This window comes from Amblyraja radiata, chromosome 32 (genome assembly GCF_010909765.2).
Source record: "Amblyraja radiata isolate CabotCenter1 chromosome 32, sAmbRad1.1.pri, whole genome shotgun sequence".
NCBI lineage: Eukaryota > Metazoa > Chordata > Chondrichthyes > Rajiformes > Rajidae > Amblyraja > Amblyraja radiata.
This window is the reverse complement of record NC_045987.1, coordinates 9157715-9184731: the sequence shown is the minus strand read 5'-3', so window position 1 is coordinate 9184731 and position 27017 is coordinate 9157715. Positions and strand designations below refer to the sequence as shown.

Genomic DNA, 27017 nt, shown 5'->3' with positions numbered 1-27017 from the left:
TCTCTGCATTCATTCCAGCAAAATGTCATTTTTCCCCATAACAGGATGAACAAAACTGAACAATAATCAAAGTAGTGCCTCACCAACATCCTGTACAACTGTAACATAAGTGCCCCAACTACCATACTCAATTCCCTGACTAATGAAGGCCAGCATCCAAAAACCTTCCTATCCACCATCTATGACACCCATTTAATGGAACAAACTCTAGATCGCTCTGCTCTACAACATTTGTCTGGGCCCATCAGGATATATATCCTGCTGTAATTCTTAATAGCCATCTTCACTCTATGATACCAACTATTTTAATATCATCAGCAAGCGTACATATCATACGTTGCACATTCTCATCCAAACCATCAATACAGATAATAAGAACCAATGGGTTGGGCACAGATCCCTGAAGCACAGCACTTGGCAACTCCAACACTAGACAGCTCACCAGTCCGAAAAGCAACCTTCTACCACCATCCTCTTCTTCCTATCATGAAACCAATTCTGTATCCAGTTTATTACTTCTTAATGGAAATAATGAGTGATAAGTCACTCCATAGAACTAGCAAATTGCCTTTTTTGGTGCTTAAAATTCTGATATTATTTATTTATTCTGCTCTCATTGTGTTTGATACATACGAGGTTGAGGTTCCCTTTCTCCTTCAATACGTGGGCATTTTGATGGGACTACAATCAGTTTCCCTCCAGGGATGAAGTTGATCATATGGAATGAACAAAGAAGCCCTTGGGTTGTGAGTATCATCAAGATAGGAGAAGGTGCAAACATCTTCTCATCACCTGCAAAAACAACAAATAAATCAATTTTCAAGGATCACGTTAGAAAAAGACTTCTCTGAAACAAACTATTAGATCAAGTCTACATTTATTGCATTTGAAACGGTGAACTGATAAATGACATGCATGCAATCATCAAATATAAACATCAAAGAAATTACATTTCAGATCAAAATTCACTGAATACTTTAATTCTGTAGTGTCAACATTTTCCCTCATGGTCTAAACATATAATTTTTGATCAAACATTGCCTTCTTTGAATAAACATAAATTTCTTTGAGAAATTTCTGTCTTCAGACGGAGGACATTCAAGGCAAGAGAGCAATTTCATCACGCTCACTGTTGATGAGGTGGCTTAAACTCTTTTTCCCCCACAGATGATTACATGAGTGCTTCAAGCATTTTTCATTTTTATCTCATCTGCAACAAGTTTCTTTTTGACTTTCAAATCATTTCCTTATATTTCCCTGTAACCTATTCTAGCACAGTTTTTTTTAAAAGAGAAATAACAGCCTGGTATTAGTAAACATTTGATCAATGGAAGCATGAACTGATCTGAAAAAGAACAGGTCTATACCAGGGTCAACGTCTATTCCTGAAGGGTGAGGGTTGCGCAATGCTGCTTTGAACAGTTTAATTGATACTTTCACACTAGTTTCATCCAATATTACAGTTGAAAACCAATACATTAGGCCCAATGTTCCACACAAGCTGCCTTTCATCCTGATACATACCTGCCTGCGATTCTGCAGCCAACCTGAATGGATATGCCACTGCTGTGATTAACTTCATCCAGCAAGAGCGTAGAGGAATGCGCACTGACCAAGACAATCTGAGTGTTCCTCAACCAAAAACTATGGATGAACCATGAGGTACATTCACAGGTAAAGGCCAGGTCTGCTACATACAAGTCAAATGATCCCAAGCGGTAATGAAAGCTAGCTATGATCTTCGCAAAGCTATCAAGGATGCCGAGACAATACCAGGACAAACTTGAGTCCCGGTATAATTATTTGGACACACGCAGAACGTGGCAGTCTGAATACTATAACTGGCTGCAAAGTGAAGTCAGGCAACATCCCCAGCGATAGTGCAGACCTACCTGGTGAACACAATGCTTATTATCCTCGCTTGAGCAGAAGGCCAATGACATTCATCCCATCACTCAAGTATGCCTCTTCCCAGGGTCACTGTTGCAGAAGTTAGATCGGCCTTCCTGAGGGGTGAACCCACAGTAACCAAATGGGCCGGACAGAGTCCCTGGCTGCGTCCTTAGAAGCTGCACGGAGTATTCATGGACATTTTAAATCTCATCCTATCTCGTTCTGATTTACTCATCTGCTTCAAGAGGACAACTATCATCCTGGTGCCGAAGAAATTCAAGATCTCATGCCTTAATAACTAACATCCAGTGGCCTTGACATCCACCACCATGAAGTGCTTTGAGGCTAATTGTGGAACCATTAAATCAAGTCTAACAAGCAGCCCTGACCCACTGCAGTTCGCCGACCGCCACAACCGACCCACGGCTGATGCCATCTCCCTGGCCTTACTCATCCCTGGAACACCTGGATAAGAGAGACACCTATGTCAGACTTTCGTTCATAGACCACAGCTCTGCTTTTAACTCAGCTCTCATTATCCCATCCAATCTCATCACCAAACTCATGGAATGTGGAGTCAGCACTCATCTTTGCAACTGGATCCTAGACTTCCTGACCAACAGACCATAATCAGTGAGGATCGGAGACAAATCATCACCTACAACAATCTTCATCACTAGTGCTCCGCAAAGATGCGTTCTCAGGCATCTTCTCAGCTCTTTATACACCCACGATGGGCAGAAAGTACAAGCCTAATTCAATCTACAAATTCATGAACGACATCACCATTGTGGGCTGGATATCAAATAAAGACGAGTACAGGAAGCACCGCCATTCAATGTGTTCATGGCTGATCATCCCCAATCAGTATCCCGTTCCTGCCTTCTCCCCATATCCCCTGACTCCGCTATTTTTAAGAGCCCTCTCTAGCTTTCTCTTGAAAGCATCCAGAGAACCCGCCTCCACAACCCTCTGAGGCAGAGAATTCCACAGACTCACCACTCTCTGTGTTTCCTCGTCTCCGTTCTAAACGGCTTACTCCTTATTCTTAAACTGTGGCCCCTGGTTCTGGACTCCCTCAACATCAGGAACATGTTTCCTGCCTCAAGCATGTCCAAACCCTTAACAATCTTATGTTTCAATGAGATCCCCGCTCATCCTTCTAAACTCCAGGGACCGTTGCATGGAGTGGCGTGGAGGAATGTGGAGTTGCGCGCGGTATCGCGCAGCACTCCAGGATTTCATTCTGCACGAAATCTTCGCGCGCCACCGGCCTGCCGCGTAAATGACAGCCAAGTGGGACACCCTGGCGTGGCGCAACGTCTCACCTCCAACAGCAGCAGAAGCAGGCAAGCGATCACCGAGCTCGGCCTGGGGCTCACGGCCGTTGCGGGTCCGGATCCGCCCCAACTCCTACTCCCAGAGCAGAGCCAAGACGATTGGAGATGGACACAAAATGCAGGTGTAACTCAGCAGGACCGGCAGCATCTCTGGAATGAAGCAATGGGTGACGTTTCGTGTCGAGACCCTTCTTCAGACTGAAGAAGAGTCTCGACCCGAAACATCATCCATTCCTTCTCTCCAGAGATGCTGCCAGTCCCGCTAAGTTACTCCTGCATTTTGTGTCCATCTTCAAATGACGTCACGCGCTCCAGACGGCTGTGCGACCGTCGCGCATCAGTCACTATCGGCCTGTCGCGTAAATGACGGCCAAGTGGGACAGGCCCTTAATGTTCTTAAGAGTAAATATTACCAGCAATTTGTCCTGAACCACCCATATTAAAGCAATGGCCAAGAAAGCACACAAACCTTTCTACTTCCTTAGAAAGCTTAGGAAGTTTGCTATGTCCCCAACACTCAACTTCTACAGAGGCTCCGTAGAAAGTATTTCATCGGAATGCATCACAGCATGGTTTTGGAACAAATCCATTCAAGAGCCCAAGAAATTGTAAAGAATTGTGGATTCAGCCCAGCCTATCATACACACCAACCTCTCTTCTATTGACTCCATTTATACTTCACACGGCCTCAGTAAGGCCACCAGCATAATCAAGGACGAGTCTCACCACGGTCATTCCTCCTTCTCCTCGCCCCCCCCATCAGGGAAGCAGTACAGAAGTGTGAAAATGCACACCTCCACATTCAGGTAGACTTTCTTCCCAGCTGTTATCAGGCAACTGAAACATCCTATCAACAACTAGAGAGCTGAACTACTATCTACCTCACCGAAGACCCTCGGACTGTCTTTAATCGGACTTTACTGGATTTTATCTTGCACTAAAATTTATTTCCTTTATCATATATCTGTACACTGCGGATGACTCGATTGTAAACATGTATAGTCTTTCAGCTGACTGGTTAGCGCGCAAAAAAACTTTTCTCTGTACCTTAGTACACGTAACAATAAACTAAGCTAAACATGGGCCATTTATGCAACAGGAACAGAACAATTCTGACCAAATTTAGGAGGGGGTAGAGAGAAAAGATTTGCTTCTCAGGATAGTTTCCTATTCCAGATGCAATTAATTTTTCTAAGCGTGAGTTCTTAAATGGAATTACACCCTTGCCTTGCTCAGGATGCTCAATCACCTTGTGTACATATAGCTGCTAAATTTGTATAAGATAATTATAAGCAGTTGAATAAGGGGTGGGAATTAATAAGCTTTGGCTTCTTCCTGCTCCTTTTCGGTCACATACGATTTCATTTATTTATAGATATTGTTTATGACACTTTATAAATATTCTTGTTTTGTTTTTTGTATGCTGTTTCACACTTGCTTTTTATTCTTTTAATCTGTTCGAAATAAAGAATTAATAATAATTTTTTTTTAAACCTTATGACAAAGTAATAAAATGTAAATTTATGGGGGAAAAAAGAATGCTTACCAACATTGACAGGCAGTTGACTGGTGATATCAATAGAAACTCCAACCGGCATGGTGTCATCACTGTTCTCAGCCACAGGAAGTTCTGCTCGAGCAGCATCTTCGAGAAGCCACATCTCCCAGCTGACCTGAACATGGAGGCTCACAGACATCAAGCTTGAGTACAGAAAGAGGGTATTCAGCCCCACAAAACTATGCTTCCATTTATGCCCAGAAGTACTTTGCTCTCAGGTTCATCATATTCCACCAATATTTCTCTCATTTTCTTTGTCCTTATTATGATCATCCTTTAATGCATTTGTGTACTTGGCATAAGTACTGCACAAAGTAGCATGTCCCGCCTTCTCATGATTCAGACAAGAGGTTCTAGAATTCCCATTTAAATGTATTCATCAAGGGCTTGTCCCACAAACGGGACTTTTCAGCGACTGTCTTTGACCTTCAAGCTCGAGGGCACTCGCCTGAAAAACTTCGAGCTGGACCGACCGTCAGCCATGAAACCGCGAGCCGGATCGACCGTCTACACACACACAAATGCTTTGCAAAGGCGGGGGTCAGGGAAAGCGGGGGAGCGCTGTCTGAAATTCACACCCGCGCGGTTGGCACAGTTACGGTAAGTCCTTTAGAGAGCGCGGAGAGGGGGGGGGGGGGGGGGGAGAGAAGGAGTGGAGACACTTTTAAGAAGCCAGACAACTTTTAATAATGTTTAGCGGGCATTTAACATTATCGTTCGGTTTTCCTTGGTTCTGAAAACTCCACTGAGCCAATTAAAATGCCCAGTCAGAAAAGTAGATTGCCTACGGCTACCCTCAACTGCCTATAACTACATAGCAACCCCACTCCACTACGAGTTCAAAAGAACCATGCTGACCAATTTTTATTCGTGGAAAAATTTTCAGTATGCTGAAACATTTTCCACGACCAAACTGAGGCCTCAAGTATGCGGGAACTTCCCTCGAGCATGAAGGAGAGTTCCGCGTGACCTCCTAGGACCACGTGTAGACCATGCTGCGAGTTTGAGTCGAGAACAAACTCTTCTAAACTCGCAAATTAGGTCACCGCAGCGGGACAGGCCCTTCACTATATTGCATCCTCTCGTTTAGTTCCATCGCACAAGTGATTTTATTCAAATCTACTTATCAATACTATTCAAAATTTTAAATGCCTAATTCCTCAAGGCTTTTTATTTAGACAAAAGGACCCAGCTTATCTCCTTCACTTTTCTCATATCTCATTGCTCATGTCCAGTCCTTTCTCAACAACAGCAGCAACTAAATGTCGATTTTAAAGAATGCGTTAAAAATAAAACCTACCTTGTCTTGTTGCCGAGCAACGATACTGACTTCTATAGATGCTGCTGAGGAGGCCACAAGAATATCCCTGGGAAATAATAGAGAGAATTAGCTATAGCATGGAATCAAGAAGCAGTCAATTACATTTACAATTGACTTAGATTGTGTTGATTGAAGGTACAAACATAAGCAAATACACGCCAAACTTTTTGAATTTGCACAATCCCATTGGCTCCTTTCTCAAAAGGTCCAAGTATTACTTTCTTGGAAGATATCTAATTCTGCATTGAGCTAAGGAACTAAATCCATTCAGGAACACTTCAGAGGTGCAACAAATAGTTCCTGTACTTCTGGTAGTAGAAAGAAAGGAGAGCCATGTGTACTGATCAGTACACAGATATGAAGGTCAGACAGCACAAACTCTGAGCTGAGCAGTAGGAAACCTTATTCAAAAATAGGACTTGCATGCTGACTCTTATGCAACTTACTATGCACATATGAAAGTTATAACATAATACACACCAAACGTCTAAGTAGTGAAGGTAGTAATGAGGCCGTCTCTCTGCTGTTACTCCAAAACACAGGTCATTAAAATTCAAATACTGATCCTCTTTCTTCTCATCTTTTTTCTGGAAGAAACATTCAACATCTCTTATTGTAAAAGCACACACATATTTTTCTTTAAGCTATGCACATGGTGTAACAGGTCTGGACATCAGGGCAATATGGACATATATTTTCATGTAATATTTGATGACACAGTAGTGGTGGGTTTATGGAAGACGTTGCAGAGGTGGATTATACAATTATAATGTTTAAAAAACTCTTGGACCGGTGCATGGATAGCAAAGGTTGAGGGATGGGACATATAGAAACAAATGGGACACGTTCATGTGGAGATCTTGTTTGGCATGGATAACCGGTCATGCCCATCATCCTTTAAGTACTGTATACATTTATTTAATTCTTTGAAGATAAAGCTGCACATTCGCTTTGCACCACTTACTTAAATTATACACTTTACAGACACTGCAGACCCAGCAAAACCATAGAGGAATAACCCTCCAGTCCTCCTTGAGACAGTTGTATGGAATCTTTTCATTAGATAAAGAGGGAGAAAATATACCAAATTTATGTCTCATCTGGAACATAACGCCTGTACTTGTACATTGCATTCTAAGTGCAGAAATGAAGTGTCATCTTAGAGTATAGTCTTGAGTTTCAGTATTTATTTGGATAGTGCCTTAAACTTAGTAAAAGCTGTGACATTCTTAGAAAAAAAAAATACGACTTTTGAAAATCCAGAACATGGCATGGAGACAACCAAGTACTCCCACGAAAACTACTTACTGCTAGGGAAATAATCACAACATCAGGGGGAGTTTCCTGGGATCCATCTGCAGCTACAAACACCACTGAAAAGACATATGTACTAATCCAGTGTATGTCCAAAACTGCCAAAGAAAAAGTGACACAATTATAAATCAGCAACTTACAAGTACTAACATGTGTAAACATACCAACGAGCTGCCTCAGTCGACTCAACACATCAGTATATTCGTCACTTATCTGCATTAAGTGCAAACACAGAGACTTTTGAACCAACTTCATGCTGCATTGAATAGATACTTAAAAATGACTTGGACAAATTTCTACGTGCATGTATGTCCCACAAATACTAAGTGAGTGGAATACTGAACCACAGTGGAAGCATTGGATTGAACGCTGCTTCAGTAGTTTACTGATCTGATCTAACTAGCGCTGTTAGAGCAACAGCCACAAATATGCCCACGGCTTCATCAGAACAATAAACTTTATAACACAGTGGCACTGTTATTCAATCTCTCCCGAATGTATGCATGGTTCCCTGTATATAGCTTACATTTGTGAAGTGGATTTAACAGGAAAAAAAGGAAGGAATGTAATAGTAATAGGAATAAAATGAACGTTACCTGATCAAACAGCACTAATTCTAGAGCCCCATAAAAATAATAGAGTTAAATTATATACTTGAAACTAAATCCAAGTTAACACTTATTAAATTGAACATGAGAGAAGCCATGATATGACTCCCCTGTATGCATCCCACCTTTAACTGGGTTCTCCGATTTGTAGAAAGGGGGACAAGAGATAACTTTCTTTTCTTGCAATACCTAGAAAGAAAGAAAAAATGTTAATTATCTCCAAGTTGAAAATGTAAATACACAACAAACAGAACTATTTTTTTGAGGATGTAACTTGTAGAATAGATAAGGGAGAATTTGTCAGCTGGAACTTCAGAAAGCTTTCAATAAGGTCCTCCAAATATATTTGTATGCAAAAGTTAATGTCAGAGGTGCAGAATTAGGCCATTAGGCCCATTGATTCTACTCTGCCATTCAATGGTGGCTGATCTATCTTTCCCTCGCAACCCCATTTGCCTGATTTCTCCCTGAAACCTTTGACACCCTTACTATTCAAGAATCTGTCAAGCCCCGCATTTAAAAATACCCCATGACGTGGCTTCCAAAGCCGTCTTCAGCAATGAATTCCATTTTCACCACCCTCTGGTTAAAGAAATTCCTCCTCATCTCCTTTCTACAGATCTGTCGTTTTAATCGGAGGCTGTGCCTTCTGGTTCTAGACTCTCCCTCTGGTGGAAACATCTTTTTCACATCCACTCTAATTAGGCGTTTCACTATTCGGTGAGTTTCAATGATATCCCACCTCACCCTTCTAAACTCCAGTGAGTAAAGGCCCAGAGCCAGTTAATGCTCATCATATGTTACACTAATGATCCCCACGATCATTCTCATAAAACTCGCCTGGTCCCTCTCAAATGTCAGCACATCCCTCTTCAGATATGGGGTCCTAAACTGCTCTCAATACTCCAATTGCAGTCTGACCAACGCCTTACAAAGTCTCAGCATTACAATGAATGCAAACATTGCATTTTCCTTCCTTACTAACAATTCAACCTGTAAATTACTCTTTGGGTAATCCTGCACCATCACTCCCAAGTGCTTTTGCACCATCGATTTCTGAATCCTCTCCCCATTTAGAAAACAGTCTATGCCTTTATTCCTACTACTGAAGTGCATGACTGCACATTTTATACGTTGCATTCCATCCGCCATTTATTTTCCCACTCTCCCAATCTGTCAAGTCTTCCTGAAGACTTCACTTCCTCTACACTACCTGCCCGTCCACCTATCTTCATATCATCCACAAACTTGGCCACATAGTTTGTCAACTCTATTATTCGTATAATTAACATACAACGTGAAGAGTAGGAGGACATGTTTGCTGTGGAGTTTAGCAAAGGTGGGATTCCTGGGATGGCAGAATAGGCGAAAGAGAGATTGGATCAATTTGATTTAGAAGACGACGAGATCTCATAGGAACGTATGAAATTCCAACATGATTGGATAGATTAGAAGCCGGTAGCAAGCATCTGATGCCTGACAACTCTAAGAACATTGAAATAAGGAATAAACCTTTAATCCCAGACTGCATTGATTCTATGGAATTGTATAACATGGAACACAATTGAAGCCAATTCAATAAACATATTAAAAAGGAGCTGGCCAACCATTCTGTTGATTTATTAAATTCTACTACGCTTGTTCCATATCTCCTTAACATTCTCACATGACAAAAGTTTACTAACTCCAATTTTTGAAATTCTCAAATCATTAGATGGTCTCAATAAATGTTCCAGGGCATTGCATCTCAGATTTCTATGATTTATAACAGACTCCTGACATCCGCACTGAAGACTCCTATCCTAAAGTTCGGCCCTTTGCTCAGCACCTCTCCAGCAAAGGAAACTTCCACCTTTTTAACCTCGTAATACCAATCACTCTTAATCACCTATTATGTGAAATCATACCTTCAAAGTATGATTGTTGATCTCTATTCTCAAATTCTTTTTAGGTTTATTGCTGTCTCGAGTACAGAGGAGCAATGAAAACCGTTGTTTTACATGCAATCAGATTAGATAATATTATTCATAAATACCCTTCTCAGCTCTCCCTCAGCCCTCAGGCTCCTCCTCTTCCTTTCTTCTTACCGCCCCCCTCCCCACCCTGCATTAGTCTGAAGAAGGGTTTCGGCCCGAAACGTTGCCTATTTCCTTCGCTCCATAGATGCTGCCGCACCCGCTGAGTTTCGAGATAATGGATATCGGAAGAGGTTACAATTGTAGTCGAGTTAAGGTTTCTGTGGCTGTTTAGAGACTATTAAGGAGAATAAGAGTAAAAATGTCAGAAAAAAATACAGGCATCATGACCCACTTACCGGCGAGTATTGAACCACTGTCCCATTTTGACGACCAGCAGCCAACTGTTTCCCTTTTGGACTCCAGCATACTAAAAAGTGGAAGTGCAGAAGAGGGCAAGATTGAGGAGAGAGGTGAAGGAGGGCAGGGTGGGGGGGAGGGGGAGAAGCCAAATTGGAAAAGTGAGAAACAACATGTTAGATTAGGTTTATTATTGTTAAGCCCCTGTCCCACGATGTGAGTTTACCCAAGAGCTCTTCAGAGTTTACAAAAAATAAAATAAAACTCGTGGTACTTCATCACGAGTATTTTTTTACTCTTGGAAATTTTTCACACTGTTGCAAAAACTTCACGAGTTTCCGCGTTTCCCCGAGTACCTGCCGTTAGTATTACGAGCCGCAACAAGACATCCATGAGCTCCGACGTACCCCGCTACGTACATTCTACGTACTTACCACGAGTTTGATTTATTTTAAACTCGGGAGAGCTCTTGGGTAAACTCGCATCGTGGGACAGGGCCTTTACAAGTACGGAGGTACACTGAAAAGCTTTGTTTTGGTGCTATGCAAACAGATCAGATTTATCATACATAGATGCAATCAGTTCAAACTCAAGCACGATAGAGCAAAGGGGAAGATACAGAGCACAAAATACAGTCTTAGCATTGCAGTGCATTAGTTCCAGCAAACTGCATAGCTCTGGGATAATAGGGACAGTCAGCATAGCTTTGTCTACCCTGTCATCAGTCTGAAGAAGGGTCGCGACCTGAAACGTCACCCATTCCTTCTCTCCAAAGATGCTGCCGCCCCCGCTGAGTTACTCCAGCATTTTGTGTCTAGCTTTGTCTACGGCAGGTAATGTCTTACTAACTTGATATAAGTTCGTTTTTTGAGGAGGCGAGGTAGGTGATTGATGATGCTATAGTGGATGTTTATTTACGAGGATTTTAGTAAGGCATTGATATGTCCCTCAGGATAGGTTGACGCAGAAGATGAAGATGTCGGGGATCTATGGTGACTTGGTTGGATTCAGAGCAGGCTTCCCCACTGAACTGCTGATGCTGGCTTACAAAAAAAGACACAAAGTGCTGGAGTAATTCAGCAGGTCAAGCAGCATTTCTGGAGAACATGGATAGGCGATATTTTGGGTTGGGAACCTTCTTCAGACCGATTGTAGGGGGGTGGGGGTGGGAGTGGGAGGAGGAAGAAAGCTGGGAGAGGTGTGGGCAGGACAAAGTCAGGCAAGTGATAAGTGGATACAGGTGATGGGGGTTTCGAATGCAAAGCCAGAGAAAGAACATTTGTGGTGGGGAGGGGGGGTAGGGAGAAGACGGAAAAAAAAGGGATTGGGTTTTTGCAGTGCAGGAGGCAGCCCCGATGCAGTTATATATGTAATGGAGAAAGAGCTGTGGTATTATGCCAATGTCCATATGGAACAAGGATTTTTCAACGTAATCAACAAAAAGACAGGCATAGTTGGAGCCCATGGTCACATCTTTTACTTAAATAAAGTGAGAGTCAAAAGAGATGTACGACTACATAAAATGAAGTGATAGGCGAATGAAAGCAGTTTTGCATCACCAATGTCAAAGACATTGTGTTGAGATTGGCAAGTAACATGCACACAGTCATCCACTGCAAGGCATCTCACAAAATTCAAGACTGTATGCATCAGTCTCCATTTCATAGACAAATTCAGTTCAGTAACATGGAGTCGTGAACAGTTCAACATATTATTGCTTACTCTTCACACACATTGAACTGGAGATGCTGGTGCCAAAAAAGGCACAGTGCTGGAGTAACTCAGCAGGGTGATACACAATCTCTGGATAACTAATAGGTGACGTTCTGGGTCAGGATCATTCTTCAGAATCAAGAAGGGTGCTAACCCAAAAAATATTGCCAATCCAAGTTCACCAGAGATGCTGCTTGACCTGTTAAATTATTCCAGCTCTTTTTTTAAAGATATTCTTTAGGTTGTACAATCACACAAATTGCCCAATATGTCAAAGTGTGCAGACCCTGTTAGGTAAAGCGAGGTCACAACCAAGTGGGCAATACCTACAAGAAGTGATGCCAGCAGTGGCCGGAAGGCTAGCATGCTGCTTAACGATGTCAGTAACCTCCAATATGGTCACGCTTCCATCTGACATGCAGATTGCCAGGATGGAAAATACCGTGGGATTCCATTTTAAATCCAACACTGTGCACTTTTTTTCTGGCTTGTAATACACAAATGGACGCTTCTGAGGTTTATCCTACAATAAAGGAAACATATTTACATAGCTGCAATTACGGTATATAATAAAAACACACAAGGTAACTGATACAGGTTAAACAGAGCTAGGCAAAGGTATCTTTGGACAAATCGCCTAAAATATGGCCAGAAAAGATATGCTTTAAACGTTGATTAGTTTTAAAGCAAATCTGGAAAACTAGTACTTGTTGGAACCAGACTCTGCAAGGACTTTTCAGAGGCAATTGGACTAGCATTTAAGATCAAATAGTTTGCAGGATTTTGGCAGAAGAAACCCAACTAAACTGCTCTACTTGAAGCAGTAATGGTCCGAGTAGCCACCTCCTGTGACATCCTAATTCTGTTTTAAGGAGAAGACAGGCTAGAAAAAATGGGGAATTTATAGACCCTTTGGCACAGTTCCTCATGCTGGAGCAAAAAGAGTGCAGCATTACGGGTCAGAAACATTAGAACGGGCACAATGCCAAAGAATTGTAGTGCTGGAGGAGACGAAGAGTTTGAACTAGAGCAAAGCCATGGAGGGATTAGAACAAGAGGAATTAAAATGTTGGATATTAGCCATGTGTAACATCAAAGTGGTACAATTAGTCATGACAAATATATACATTATTTAACATTACTGTATTCACTCCAGTACAAAAACTAACCACTCAGAGCGGCAGGTTTATGCACCACATAAACCACTAGAGATGACAAAGAAATAATAGTCTCTCCACAATGTGTGTTTATTTCTATTACATGTCCAACATTAAGGAGGAAAGGAATAAAAGTGCATGATAATGGAGAAAGATTAAGTAGGGTAAAAGCACATGTTGCTAGCACAGCTGCTGCAAAGATCGGTTGAATGCTTTGTTCTTGCACAACTTTTAACTTTTAAATATGGGTATGGCTGGTGTTCACTATCTACCCCTCCCTACCCAGTAGATAAAAATAAACCTGGACTGGAAGCATATGTGGCAAGGCATTTGTTTTCTTTCCCTGCAATATACTCATAAACTATTTAGCCAGCAGCTTCATAAGAACTTCTTATTTGATTATCGCCAAAGTTTATGTTTAAAACATAAATAGACGGGATTTCAATTCTTGCTATACTATTTTAGAGGAAAGATGAACTACGTGGCTTAAGCTGGTAGGGTGGACAGGATGGCTGTGGGTTACCACAGACACAATAGTCGCCTTATCCGCTGTATCATTATGGTGTTGCTTTACCCGTAAACACAAACAGCTTGCATAAATGTATAAGCATGTGAATAAGAATGTGATTCCTGGATGGATTATGTTTACCAACATTGGATGAAGAACAGTGTGCAATAAAAACAAACTTATGCAGCACTCACCTTATTCAGAAATGTGCGAATATCAAAGAAAGCAATGACCAGCCCATACTCTTCTGACACCATGGCAACAGACAAGGTTAAATCATCATGGCTGAGTGCAATGTGGTGCATAGGGAGCTTCATACTAACTGTCATAAAAGGTGCACCTTCAACTGGGACATTAAAACAGAACCAGGTTAGAAAATGACTCAGCCCTATACAGATTAAATATCTTTCAAGATAAAGAAACTACAGAGCATAAGGTCATCTCTTATTAATGCAGTTGGCAGCCTTGGAAGAATAGAAATTATACCAACATGCCCCTTTTAATGATAATGGCAAGTATGAAGAGAGTGATTGTTCTAGGTCCCCATCTCATATACTATGTACCCATAAGCATTGTCACTTCATCAGTACCATCAAAGTTACTTACAGTCACTTAACTCAAACGATGAGATGATTATACAGAGATTAACCCACGGTTTGTACTCAATAAACTACTACAAACAATAACCAAACTACAAAAACACGGATCATTTTCTGTTGATCACAGAAATCCAAACACACACACACACACATTAGAGGCATAGCTTGTGGTGGTACCTGGTGGCTAGCCACGGGTAGCGATCCCTCGGCTCAGGAGGGAGGAGTTGAGCGTTTCGGAGTGGGAGGCGTTGGGTCATGGGGTCCAACCGGGAGTATTTAAGGTCGGGTCACGCCCGGTCATGGGGTTGGTGTAGGAAGCAGCACCGTGACAGTAATAAACGCCATTTCGTGCACATAACTTGTTTTCGCCTCATTCTTGGTTGGACTCCTGGACTCCCCGCTACAAGCTCAACATTTCAGCAAACCTTTGATATTATGTTTCATAACTATTTTACCAACAATCTGGTTCCAATTTAATTTTGTCTCATCAGCAGAAAGGCCCCCCAGAAATTCTATTCAAAATCCATAAAGAAGATAATTCCTCTATATCGTATTAAGTAGAATACTTGAAGTCACTTTTTAGAATTTCCATGAATGCCTAACAACAATCTACTGAGCCTATGAAGCAGTAATTCAGAGGCCAAAACACTCTTTCAGCAGTGTAGTGCCCATGGCCTTCAAGCATGCACATTACCCTTGACCAAAAGTGAGGAGAATCAAGTTTTCCACCATCTAGCTCACAATTTTAAAAGAAAGATGAGTACTTACTAATTTCATTTATACTTCCCTCTTCCTTGTCAGCCAAAGCAATGTACTGACTGCTGATAATTTTCATGCCATTGACGCCTCCCATAAAGACGAGTCCATAATGGTTGGATATGACCAAGAGACTGACCCTATCCTTCGGCAACTCCTCCGGGACGTCAAAGACGCGAAATCTCTTCATCTGCCGGAACATGAAATACTGTGGAAGGAAGTTAGAAATGTTCAAACAACTTACGAAGGAAACCACTACAACCTAAAGGTGGCATCAAAATAGTAAGAAATCCCATGCAAGATGATTAGATAAATTGGAGGTACGGAAGGGCAAATTGGATGGCTGATACAAATGGCAACTATCTGTGTTATATTACAGAGGTTTGGAACCGTACCTTTATGTCACAGTTTGTTTTACTACCTTAGAAACTGACAATCAAAAACATCTAGCTTATTCAATCTCTCCTTATAACCAAATTTCCTAATCCATATAACATCCTGACGAATCTCTTTGGGATCCTCTCCAACACAAGCAAATCCTTTTTCCAGTATGGCATTAATCTGTATACAATACTGTAGGTGAGGCCGAACCAATGTCTTATAAAGTTGTTACATGCCGAGTCCTTTCTTCAGACCGTCTAAAGTCTCAATCTGAGTCCGAGTCTCAGTGTGCAGAAGGGCTTTGACCCGAAACGTCACCCATTCCTTCGCTTCAGAGATGCTGCCTGTTTTGCTGAGTTACTCCAGCGTTTTGCATTATCTTTGGCGTAAACCAGCATCTGCAGTTCCTTCCTACATCTTTTATACCTTTATTGCCACATCCAGAAATCTCTGGACTTGTACCCCAAAGTCCCACCGTTCATCAAAACCTCCGAGGGCTCTAGCATTAACTGTATATTTCTTACTCTTATTTGACTTTCCAAAATGTATCATCTCACACTTGTCAGGATTAAACTTCGTCTGTCATTGATCGGCCCAATTAGCCTTTTACAATCACCGTTATCGACAACACCATATGCTGAAGTCTTGAACATAGTGATTCTTGTAAAATCCAAAGCGGGCATTAGTAAGTATGCAGACATACTTAGAATTAGATCCTTTATTTGTCATTCAGACCTTACGGTCTGAACGAAATGTCGTTACCTGCAGCCATACATACAATAATAAACAACAGAACAGACAGTAAACACAAATTAACATCCACCACAGTGGGTCCACCAAACACCTCCTCACTGTGATGGAGGCAAAAATCTTAGGGCTGCTGTCTCTTCCCTCCTCTTCTCCCTCTGCGCTGAGGCGATACCCCACCGGGCAATGGTATGTCAGTCCCGCGGCTCACCGAGCTCCGCGAACGGGCCGGTTCAAACTCCGCGGCCCGGGGGTGGTCGAAGCTGCCGCCCTCCAGTCCAGCGGACGCAGCTGTTGACGATGTCGTCCACTAGCCCGCGGCCGAACCCCGGACTCAGGCCGCCGCCGCCAGAACGCCATCTCAGCCACCGGAGCACCGTTCCAGCCCCGAGGCGGGTCGCCCTCACGTGAGCGCCGTTCCACCCTCGAGCCAGGCCGTCCTCACGGGAGCGTCTCAGCCCCGCGCCAGGCCGCCCTCATGGGAGCGCCGTTACCCTCGAGCCAGGCCGCCCTCACGGGAGCGTCTCAGTCCCTCATGGGAGTGCCGTTACCCTCGAGCTGGGCCGCCCTCATGGGAGCGCCGTTACCCTCGAGCCAGGCCGCCCTCACAGGAGCGTCTCAGTCCCTCACGGGAGCGCCGTTACCCTCGAGCCAGGCCGCCCTCACGGGAGCGCCGTTACCCTCGAGCCAGGCCGCCCTCACGGGAGCGTCTCAGTCCCTCATGGGAGTGCCGTTACCCTCGAGCCGGGCCGCCCTCACGGGAGCGTCTCAGCCCCTCATGGGAGTGCCGTTACCCTCGAGCCGGGCCGCCCTCACGGGAGCGTCTCAGCCCCTCATGGGAGTGCCGTTACCCTCGAGCCGGGCCGCCCTCACGGGAGCGTCTCAGCCCCTCATGGGAGTGCCGTTACCCTCGAGCCAGGCCGCCCTCACGGGAGCGCCGTTACCCTCGAGCCGGGCCGCCCTCACGGGAGCGTCTCAGCCCCTCACGGGAGCGCCGTTCCAGCCCCGAGCCGTGCCGCCCTCACGCGAGCGAGCCCAGGGCGAGTCCTGACAGGCTCTGCCTCCTGAGCCTCGAGGTCGCCATCTCCGCCATTAGGCCTCAGCGCAGACGGAGGCAGAGAAGGGGGATACGACAAGAAAGTCGCATTCCCCCGAAGGGAGAGACAGAAAGCCCTGTTTCAACCCCCCCCCCCCACCCACACATAACACAAACCTAAAAACCAAAAACTTAGCTAAACAAGACGAAAAAAACAACACAAAAAAGTAAAAACAAACGGACTGCAGGCGAGCCACAGCCGTTCACCAGCGCCACCACTTCCGGAAAATACTGCTGTAAGTATCCCTGCCGTGTGTTTACCATCCCCTCTGACCTCCCCCTCTCTGACACCGAACGGTCTGTCGTCAGCATAAGCCTTACCTTTGTCCCCTTCCGTCCCCACCTCAATGAGTTCCACGCCCACCACGACTTGGAGCTCTTCTACCGTCGCCTCCGCCTCACAGCGTACTTCCATGGGAAGGAGTCCTCGCCCCCCATCGCTGATCCCTTCCCCTGTTTCCAATGGACCCCCTCCTCTTGGACCCCCCCCCCTCATGGTCATCTTCCGGCTTTGGATCTTTTTATTCAAAACTGCCCCGCAGGACATCAACCACCTCAACTTCTCCACTCCCGTCTCACTCTAACCTCTCCCCCTCTGAACGTACAGCCATCGACTCATTCTGCAACAACCCAGGCTGGGTTATCAAACCCGCCGACAAGGGAGGTGCCGTGGCAGTCTGGCGCGTTGATCTCTACAAAGCTGAGGCCTCGTGCCAACTATCGGACACCTCCTCCTACTTATCCCTGGACCATGACGCCACAGACGAGCACCAGGCCACTATCTCTAGCACCATCACCAACCTCATCAACTCCGGCTCCCTGCCCTCCCAAGCCTCTGACCTCATCGTTCCACAGCCTCGCACGGCCCAATTTTACCTTCTCCCCAAAATCCACAAACCTGACTGTCCTGGTAGATCCATTGTCTCTGCCTGTTCGTGCCCTACCGAACTTATATCCACATACCTCGACTCCATCCTATTCCCCGATTAAATCCCTCCCTACCTGTGTTCAAGACACCTCAGACACTCTCCGTCGTCTCTGGGCATTCCGTTCTCTAGGCCCCCATCCCCTCATCTTCACCATGGACGTCCAGTCACTCTACACCTCCATCCCACACCAGGAGGGTCTCAAAACCCTCCGGTTCTTCCTCGACTGGAGAACCAACTAATCCCCGCTTACAGATACTCTCCTCCGCCGAGCGGAACTGGTCCTTACCCTTAATAACTTTCGTTTGACTCCTCCCATTTCCTCCAAATACAAGGCGTAGCTATGGGCACGCGCATGGGTCCCAGCTATGCCTGCCTCTTTGTAGGGTACGTCGAACAATCCTTGTTCGAGACGTACCCGGGCCCCATCCTCGACCTCTACTTCCGCTACATCGACGATTGCATTGCTGCTACCTCCTGCACCCACACACAACTCACTGACCTCATCCGCTTCACCACTAACTTCCATCCGGCACTCAAATAAACCTGGACCATTTCCGACACTTCCCTACCATTTCTTGACCTCACTATCTCCATTGCAGATGATAGACTTCTGACCGACATCCACTATAAACTCAATGACTCCCATGGCTATCTAGACTACACTTCTTCCCACCCTGCTTCCTGTAAGGACTCCATCCCCTACTCCCAATTCCTCCGTCTACGCAGCATCTGCTCCCAGGATGAGGTGTTCCACACCAGGGCATCGGAAATGTCCTCATTCTTCAGGGAACTGGGGTTCCCCTCCCCTACTATAGATGAGGCTCTCACTAGGGTCCTCTTCAATACCCCGTAACACTGTTCTCTCTCCCCATCCCCCCCACTTGCAACAAGGGCAGAGGCCCCCTAGTCCTCACCTTTCACCCCACTAGCCGTCACATACAACAAATAGTCCTCCGTCATTTTCGCCACCTCCAACATGACCTCACCACTCGCCACATCTTCCCATCTTCCCCCCCCCCCCCCCAGTCTGCTTTCTGCAAAGACCGCTCCCTCCGTAACTCCCTGGTCAATTCTTCCCTTCCCTCCTGCACCACCCCCTCCCTGGGCACTTTCCTCTGCAACCGCAAGAGATGCTACACTTGTCGCTTTACCTCCCCCCTCGACTCCATTCAAGGACCCAAGTAGTCATTCCAGGGGCAACAGATGTTCACGTGCACCTCCTCCAACCTCATCTATTGCATCCGCTGCTCTAGATGTCAGCTGATGTACATCGGTGAGACCAAGCGTACGCTTGGCGATCGTTTCGCCGAACACCTCCGCTCGGTCCGCCTTAACCAACCTGATCTTCCTGTGGCTCAGCACTTCAACTCCCCCTCCCATTCCGAGCCCGACCTTTCTGTCCTGGACCTCCTCCATGGCCAAAGTGAGCAGCACCGAAAATTTGAGAAGCAGCACCTCATATACCGCTTGGGCAGTTTGCACCCTAGCGGCATGAACATTGACTTCTCCAATTTCCGGTAGCCCTTGTTGTCTCCTCCCCTTCAATGCTCTCCATCAGCCCTCTGGGTCCTCCTCTTCCTTTCTCCTTTCTTCTCCCCCCACCCCACATCAGTCTGAAGAAGCGTTTCGGCCCAAAACGTTGCCAATTTCCTTCGCTCCATAGATGCTGCTGCACTCGCTGAGTTTCTCCAGCACTTTTGACTACCTGCAGACACAAAAAGTTGGAGTAACTCAGCGGGACAGGCAGCATCTCTGGAGAGGAGTGGGTGACATTTCAGGTCAAAACCCTTCAGTAAGTAGGTGATTGACGAGTAAGAGCTATTTAATAACAGTGATAGTGACACTATTACTTTGGTGATGATTGAGAGAAGTCTTCAGTACCACTGATGAAATGTTAACTGATCACTTTACTATATCCAGTGCTCTCAGCCACTTCTTGATATCACATTGAATGAATCAAGTTGGCTAAATAAATGACAGATGTGTACAGCAATTCGTTCTTCCCCCGCACAATTAAAGCATGGAATAATCTCCACCCTACCATAGTTACCCAACCAGATGCAACTAAATTTAAAGTAACTCTTTCTTCCCAATAATCCTTTCTGGCTTAAGCCCTCCCTTCACCACCTCCAGTTTAAATTCCATTTGGAATATTTTGGAGGACCAAGAAACCAAGAAAACACAAACTTCAGCACCATCACAGCTTCCTCCTGAGACCTCCAGCACAACTGAAATCAGAACTCAGCATGGTCTTTAGCGTACACCTTCTGTGCCTCAACATCAATTACAGCGTCCCACAAGATGCTGAATGAATAGCGGAGTCCAGCATCTGCAGTTCCTTGTTACTCCCTTGAATTTTTAAGTTGTGAACACGGAAAGCAAACTTCAAAATAAGTGTTTACAAAACTAGCAGACATAGATTTATAGTCATGTACGATCACACTCTCAGGCAATGTCAGCGCCCATGCTTTTCACACAGAGAGTTGTTGAATCTCTGGAATTCTCTGCCACAGAAGGTAGTTGAGGCCAGTTTATTGGCTATATTTAAGAGGGAGTTAGATGTGGCCCTTGTGGCTAAAGGGATCAGGGGGTATGGGGAGAAGGCAGGGATGGGATACTGAGTTGGATGATCAGCCATGATCATATTGAATGGCGGTGCAGGCTCGAAGGGCCGAATGGCCTACTCCTGCAACTATTTTCCATGTTTCTATGCTGCGCTTTCTCTGCCAGACTCGCTGTCCCTCATCTCATCACCACTTCACCCTCACATTCGCCCGTCCGGTGAACCACAGCAAGGCATTTATTTTCTCCACCACTCACCTTCATCTCCTTCTCGGGGACGCCGACCACGCCGTCCCCCATCGCGAGTCACTTGTTAACCGGCGCCAACACCAAGAGAACAAACTGCGAGTAGTCGACGCCTCCGCTGCTGCCGCCGCCCGCTCAAACAGGCCTCGCTCCACGCGCGTCACATCCGGCGCCGCTGCGCGCATCACAGACAGAGCCTCGGTCACGTGGGAGCGAGCGGGAGGCGGGGCCAGAAGTCCGCGTCATCGTCAGTCCAGGCAGCGGCCCGGCGCAGGCGCGCAGAGTTGAATGCATGAATGAATGAATCAATGAATGAATGTATGAATGAAACAATGAATGATACTTTGTAACAGTGTCGGGTAAATTTTGTAAACACTACGTGAGGGCGAAATGAATGTCAGGAGGAAAGGAATAGAAATGCATGATAATGGAGTTAGATAAAAGGTGTGGGACAAGAATAGAGGAGGTGGAGTTAGCGGAGGTGGAGTTAGTAAATGCACATGTAGCGCAAACAGCAACGGACAGCAAAATGCATTGCACCACTGACCATGCAAGGCGTTATTTATTACCTTTTTCATTTATATTTCAGGATGCAAGCATAGCGGCAATTTATCACCCATTCATTGACCATCCTTGAGAAAACAGGGTGAGCCATCTTCTACTGAAGGCATTCCCATGGTGTTCCCAGATAGAGAGTTTTAGATAAAACTGAAGAAGGGTCTCGACCTCTCCATAGATGCTGCCTCACCCGCTGAGTTTCTCCAGCATTTTGTGTCCTATTGTAGTGTTGTGTTTAGCAGATCAACTACTTAGGATTCCAGTCAAGTTATGTTTGAATTATGAATTTCTATGTGAATGTATTTGCTTGTTGCATGAACTTCCGTACTCTATTCCTGACTGGTGAAGATGGACATGACTGAGATTGTATATTTCTAATATAGTTCTACCAGAGCACAAAGTATTGAGGAAATCCAATTTGCTTTACCCACTCAATCGGAACCCAAATTTTAACATAATAAAGCACCCCCATTTGTCCATGTCAGAATATTTCGAATGCTGCAGGTACAAATATAATAGAAATGGAAACAACACGTGGATTTGGAGTTATGATCCCTGATAATTCACTCTTTAGCATCTTCTAAACATTATTCTCAAAGATACATTAATGAGATTATATAGACTTTTGCCAAATACGTGCTCAGTCCACCAAAGTCTACCGGATCTCCCATTTGCTAACCATATTAACTTCCATTCCCATACTGACCTTTCTGCCTTAGGCCTCCTCTATTGCCAGAGTGAGGCCATGCGCACACAGCCATTTCTCCCTCCCATCCTATATTCCTGCCTCTGGCTTCACAATTTACACCTATTCTTGTCCCACACCTTTTATCTTTTCATCTCTGGCCTTTGTCCAACCACCTGTCTATCAAAAACCGCCCTCACCTGCAAACACCAATCGCTTGCCAGGCTTTATCCTGCCCTCTCTTCCAGCCTCCCCCCCCCCCCCCCCCCATCCCCCATCATAATCAATCTCAAGGGTCCTGAGCTGAAATGTCACCGACACATTCTCCAGACATGCTGCCTGACCCACTGAGTTACTCCAGCACTTTGTGTCTTTATTCGTAAACCAGCATCTGCAATTTCTCATATCTACTATTGGCTAATTGTTGGGTGTTAATTATGAGGCCAATGTTTAGGATATTTCCCACCGAGCATGAGGTGTACTCTCTGCTCTGCTGAAACAACTCAACTTGGAGCCAGTTTTAATGACTTATCTTACTGTGACAGGCAGTTTGAGATTGAACCCAATTTTAACCTCAGTTACACACATGTGCACATTAGCGCCACATCAATGAATCCCTCTATTGGAGCAGAGGAGCATTACTGCCAATTATTTGAAATGTGTTTAGTTGAAATCAACAAAGAGAGAACAACTTTCATTCAAGAATTGCTTTATTTCACTCTTGTTATGTACAAAATTATGAAATGATTCCCAACAGAATGGATATTAGTTACATGAAGAGATTGAACAAAGTTGGATTGTTTTCTTTGGAGCTTTAGAGCTTTAGAGACTGAGGGGAGACCTGATAGAAGTTTACAAAATTACTAGACCAAGGGGGACCCGTTGGGTATTGTCCCCTCAACGCGGTTGCAGGGGGGCGGCAATCAGGGTCACACTCAGACACACACTAACCACCTCCCCCCCCCCCCGATATTATATTATTATTCATTCGCTCCTTTTGCCCCATCCCCTGCCCTATCCACTCACGCATAACCCCCAACTGCGCAGGCGTGGCACGGCGTGGCTAGAGGGGGGGAGTGGAGAGGGAGGGGGTAGAGAGGAAGAACGCGGCATCACACGGGAGGGCTGGTTCCCGAATGCAATACTCCACCACACCCACATGTCCCAATATTCACCACTCCCTAGCGAGGGAGGGGGGGGGGGGCAGTGAGGGAGGGGCAGGGGGGCAGAGATGGAGATGGGGCAGAGAGGTAGGGGGGGGCAGAAAGGGAGGGCCCCCTCTCCTCCCCCCACCTCTCCTCCACATTTAGAAGGATGAAGCCAGGACTCAGAGAGTACTCATTTAACACTAGTAAAATAATTCCAAACATAATAGATCAACCACATTGAATCCCATATGTGGTATCTTTTCTGATTTATCAATATTATGGTGATCATCTCTCAAAGTTCCACTTCACTGCCACAACCATACACAGTATACCTCAATTCGGATATCTACCATTCTTAACCTTTATTCACTCATGTGTGAACTTCATTCTCTTGGACACATGGCTGAGGTGTGATTTGATGGAAATCTTTAAGATCATAAAAAAAGGTTTGCACGTGTGAGCACAAGAGAAGATAATTCCAAGGTAGACACAAAATGTTGAAATAGCTCAGCGGGACAGGCAGCATCTAGGGAGAGAAGGAATGGGTGAGAAATAAAGATACTTCCACTTCCGTGGAGCCTGGAACTTGTAATCCTAAGTATAATTTTGTCACACACAAAACAAATAGAAAATTGTAGGTAGGTATTCGGCCAAATGACCTGCATCTGAACATTGTTGAATTATCTCTTATTAACCCTCCCACGCCACTTACTGGTCTAATTAGCACCACATGGCAGTAACATATTGAGGTATAGAAGGAACTATATCAGAAATTTGTAGCCAGGCTTTGATAACTAATCATTTCCACGGAACAAGAAATAAATTAGATTTCTATGCTGCACGTTTCGCATCCTAGGCTATTCCAAAAGGTCTTCACAGAAAATTACTAGTTTTAATGTATAAGAAAGATGACAACCAATATACATGCCGCAACAGCATTGTGATAATGGTCCAATAATCGACTTTAGTGGGGAAAAGCACCAGCCAGGAAACAACATAGAACCCAGCTTTGCTTCAAACGCATGTAACCTTTTACATCTACCAAAGAATTAACCCAATTTTAGACTTCCGACGATTCTGCACACCATGGGGAATGTTGACTGAGTGCTCAGGTCTTTGGCGTACAAAACCACAACCTCCGGGATCATAAGTGTAGATGGTTTATGCATGCAACCTATAATGTAGCTACCTCATCACCACTAACCACGCCCCATCATATTAGTATAACTGTGATATCCTCCCTTTGTTTCCTCCCACTTGGTCCCGGTACGCCTGAAGGCTGGATGCAGTCAGTGCTGGGACGTGTGTGCCATGTGCTCTAATAAACACTTAGTAAAGGTTACAGTGTGTCAGGTATCACTCCTTTACAATAAGTAACTGTGATAGCCACACAAGTCAAGCACAAAATCTAAATGGAGTTCTCTATTAAGGTTAGGGACTACAACAAAGGGATATTGGGTAGTCTGTAAGTTCTGTTGGGTAGCATTGGACAAATGAGTAATAGATTTGTGCATCACTGTACAGGAACACATAGATTTGAAAAATATCAAACATGACATTAAGTTTTGACTGACAGGGAACATTCAGCCACCACCTCAACAAGTCCAAGATGAACATCACACGGGGGTATTTACAATTCAAGAGAAGTGCACAATCATTCCCAGTTCTTCATCCAAAGGGTCACGGAAGGCTAGAGATGTCCCTCTTAGCAGGAGGTCTTGTAGGTTTGGAATCATTTCCGTCACTTTTTCCTTCGAACATCATTATTCTGAAAATAAATATTTAAACTCTAATTTTAAATCTTTAATTTGTGATAGGATCAACAGACATTTTCAGTTCATACTCCTTCAATGGAACTGAATATATAAAAAATGTAAAAATGATTTATGTTTATATTTTTCTTTTGCTAGAAATACCAGGTCATTTCACAGCACAAAGTGCAATCATTGGTCCAACACGGGAAACAGGAGAGCTAAGATAGACACAAAATGCTGGAGTAACTCAGCGGGACAGGCAGCATCTCTGGAGAGAAGGAATGGGTGATGTTTCGGGTCGAGATCCTTCTACAGACTGGGAGTCAGAGGATAGGGAGTCTAGAGATATGGAGGGGTAAGGTGCGAAAACGCCAGATCAAAGGAGACGATAAGGAAAAGTAGAATGGTTCATTGTTGGCTGAATGGAAGGTGACAAGGAAACCAAACACTCAGTAAAATTAATCAGAAGGACAGCGACATTAGTTGGAAAACTAGGGTGGAGGAGGGATGGAGAGAGAGGATAAGCAACGGTTACTTAAAGTTAAAGAAGTCATTATTCATACCACTGGGGTGTAAGCTGCCCAAGCGAAACATGTGGTGCTGTTCTTCCAATTGGCGTAGGTCCTCACTCTGACAGTGGAGATAGCCCAGGACAGAAATGTCAGTGAGGGAATGGGAGGGGGAGTTAAAGTGTTTAATATCCGGGATATCGCGTAGGCCTAGGCGGACTGAGCAGAGATGTTCAGCGATATGATCGCAGAGCCTGCACTTGGTCTCCCCGATAGTCTATCACTCACTGGGATATTAGCGTTTCGCTTTGGGGCATCTGAACTTTCACACCTCCTCTAAAGCAAGGCACCCAATAAAATTGAAATCCAGCCATGAAATTAGTCCTGTGAATGGCCTAAATGCCTGCACTTGCTCTCAATCAATACAGCCCCCACACTATGAATACATTCACTAGAAGCATGCTGCATCACCCCACAATAACCCATTCATCCAACTCTGCTGCGTAGGAATATCATTCCCATTTAAATACAGCAAATTCAGGCTTAAGGTAGGCAAATCAGAATGGAATAAGTGATGTCACTAACAAGAAGCCAAAACGGGCATGTTCTATTCAGCAACTCCAGTTTACTATTCTCATGCATTTTTATGTTCCAAATCTCAAGGACCATCCACAAATGCAACACATATCTTAAAAGCTTTCCACATGACTGGAGCCTGCTTAAATCCAGTAACAAATTGATGAGGAAGACAATTCTTCCAGTTTACACTTACATTATGGAATTCCGTGCACTGTCTTCCTTTGTCCTCTAATTACAGAAGATGGAATCAAAGCACAGAGGGAAAAAATCTATGGCTATGATACCAGAACTGAAAATGTAAGGTTGAGAATGGTGATGAAGATGGAGGTGGCTGTGGATGAGGCCTTCAAACGGATGAAAACAGAAGTAAAGCAGATGCAGAGAAGTAGCTTTCATTTCTACCCAGATCAACACTAATGAACTAATGAATAAAGGTCGTCTCCAATAAATCCTTTGGGGATTGCAGGAGGAATCTCATTACCCAGAGTTGCCAAACATGTGGATATTGCGACAAGGCATACTGAATGCAAAAAGCATTGGCATATTTAAGGGATAATTATATTAAGTGAAAAAAAAATAAAAACTGAGAGGCACGGTGGACTGACGGCAGCACTACAGCCTTACAGCGCCAGAGACCCAGGTTCGATCTGGACCACGGGTGCTTGTCTGTACGGAGTTTGTACATTCTCCCGATGACCTGCTTGGGTTTTCTCCAAGATCTTCGGTTTCCTCCCACACTCC

At 44.6% G+C, this 27017-nt stretch overlaps 2 protein-coding genes across 3 annotated transcripts in view; both read right to left on the bottom strand.

The window, feature by feature from the left end:
- The window catches only part of nup214 (nucleoporin 214), a 73284-nt gene extending 52033 nt beyond the window's left edge, over positions 1-21251 (bottom strand). Inside the window, exons 1-11 of one of the 2 annotated variants that reach the window (XM_033048914.1) lie at positions 21056-21251; positions 15095-15290; positions 13922-14073; positions 12393-12585; positions 10349-10419; positions 8160-8223; positions 7421-7524; positions 6593-6699; positions 6092-6158; positions 4780-4906; positions 634-792 (exon numbers count right to left, since the gene is read on the bottom strand). In XM_033048914.1, the coding sequence (XP_032904805.1) occupies positions 634-792; positions 4780-4906; positions 6092-6158; positions 6593-6699; positions 7421-7524; positions 8160-8223; positions 10349-10419; positions 12393-12585; positions 13922-14073; positions 15095-15290; positions 21056-21097 (1282 nt within the window). In that variant the 5' untranslated portion in view covers positions 21098-21251. The remainder of the gene's footprint in view (positions 1-633; positions 793-4779; positions 4907-6091; positions 6159-6592; positions 6700-7420; positions 7525-8159; positions 8224-10348; positions 10420-12392; positions 12586-13921; positions 14074-15094; positions 15291-21055) is intronic. The other variant, XM_033048915.1, reaches the window with a different exon arrangement.
- A 3061-nt stretch (positions 21252-24312) lies between these two features.
- The window catches only part of aif1l (allograft inflammatory factor 1 like), a 28366-nt gene continuing 25661 nt past the window's right edge, over positions 24313-27017 (bottom strand). Inside the window, exons 6-7 of the mRNA XM_033048693.1 lie at positions 24810-25202; positions 24313-24586 (exon numbers count right to left, since the gene is read on the bottom strand). Coding sequence (XP_032904584.1) covers positions 25115-25202 — 88 coding nt within the window. The 3' untranslated portion in view covers positions 24313-24586; positions 24810-25114. The remainder of the gene's footprint in view (positions 24587-24809; positions 25203-27017) is intronic.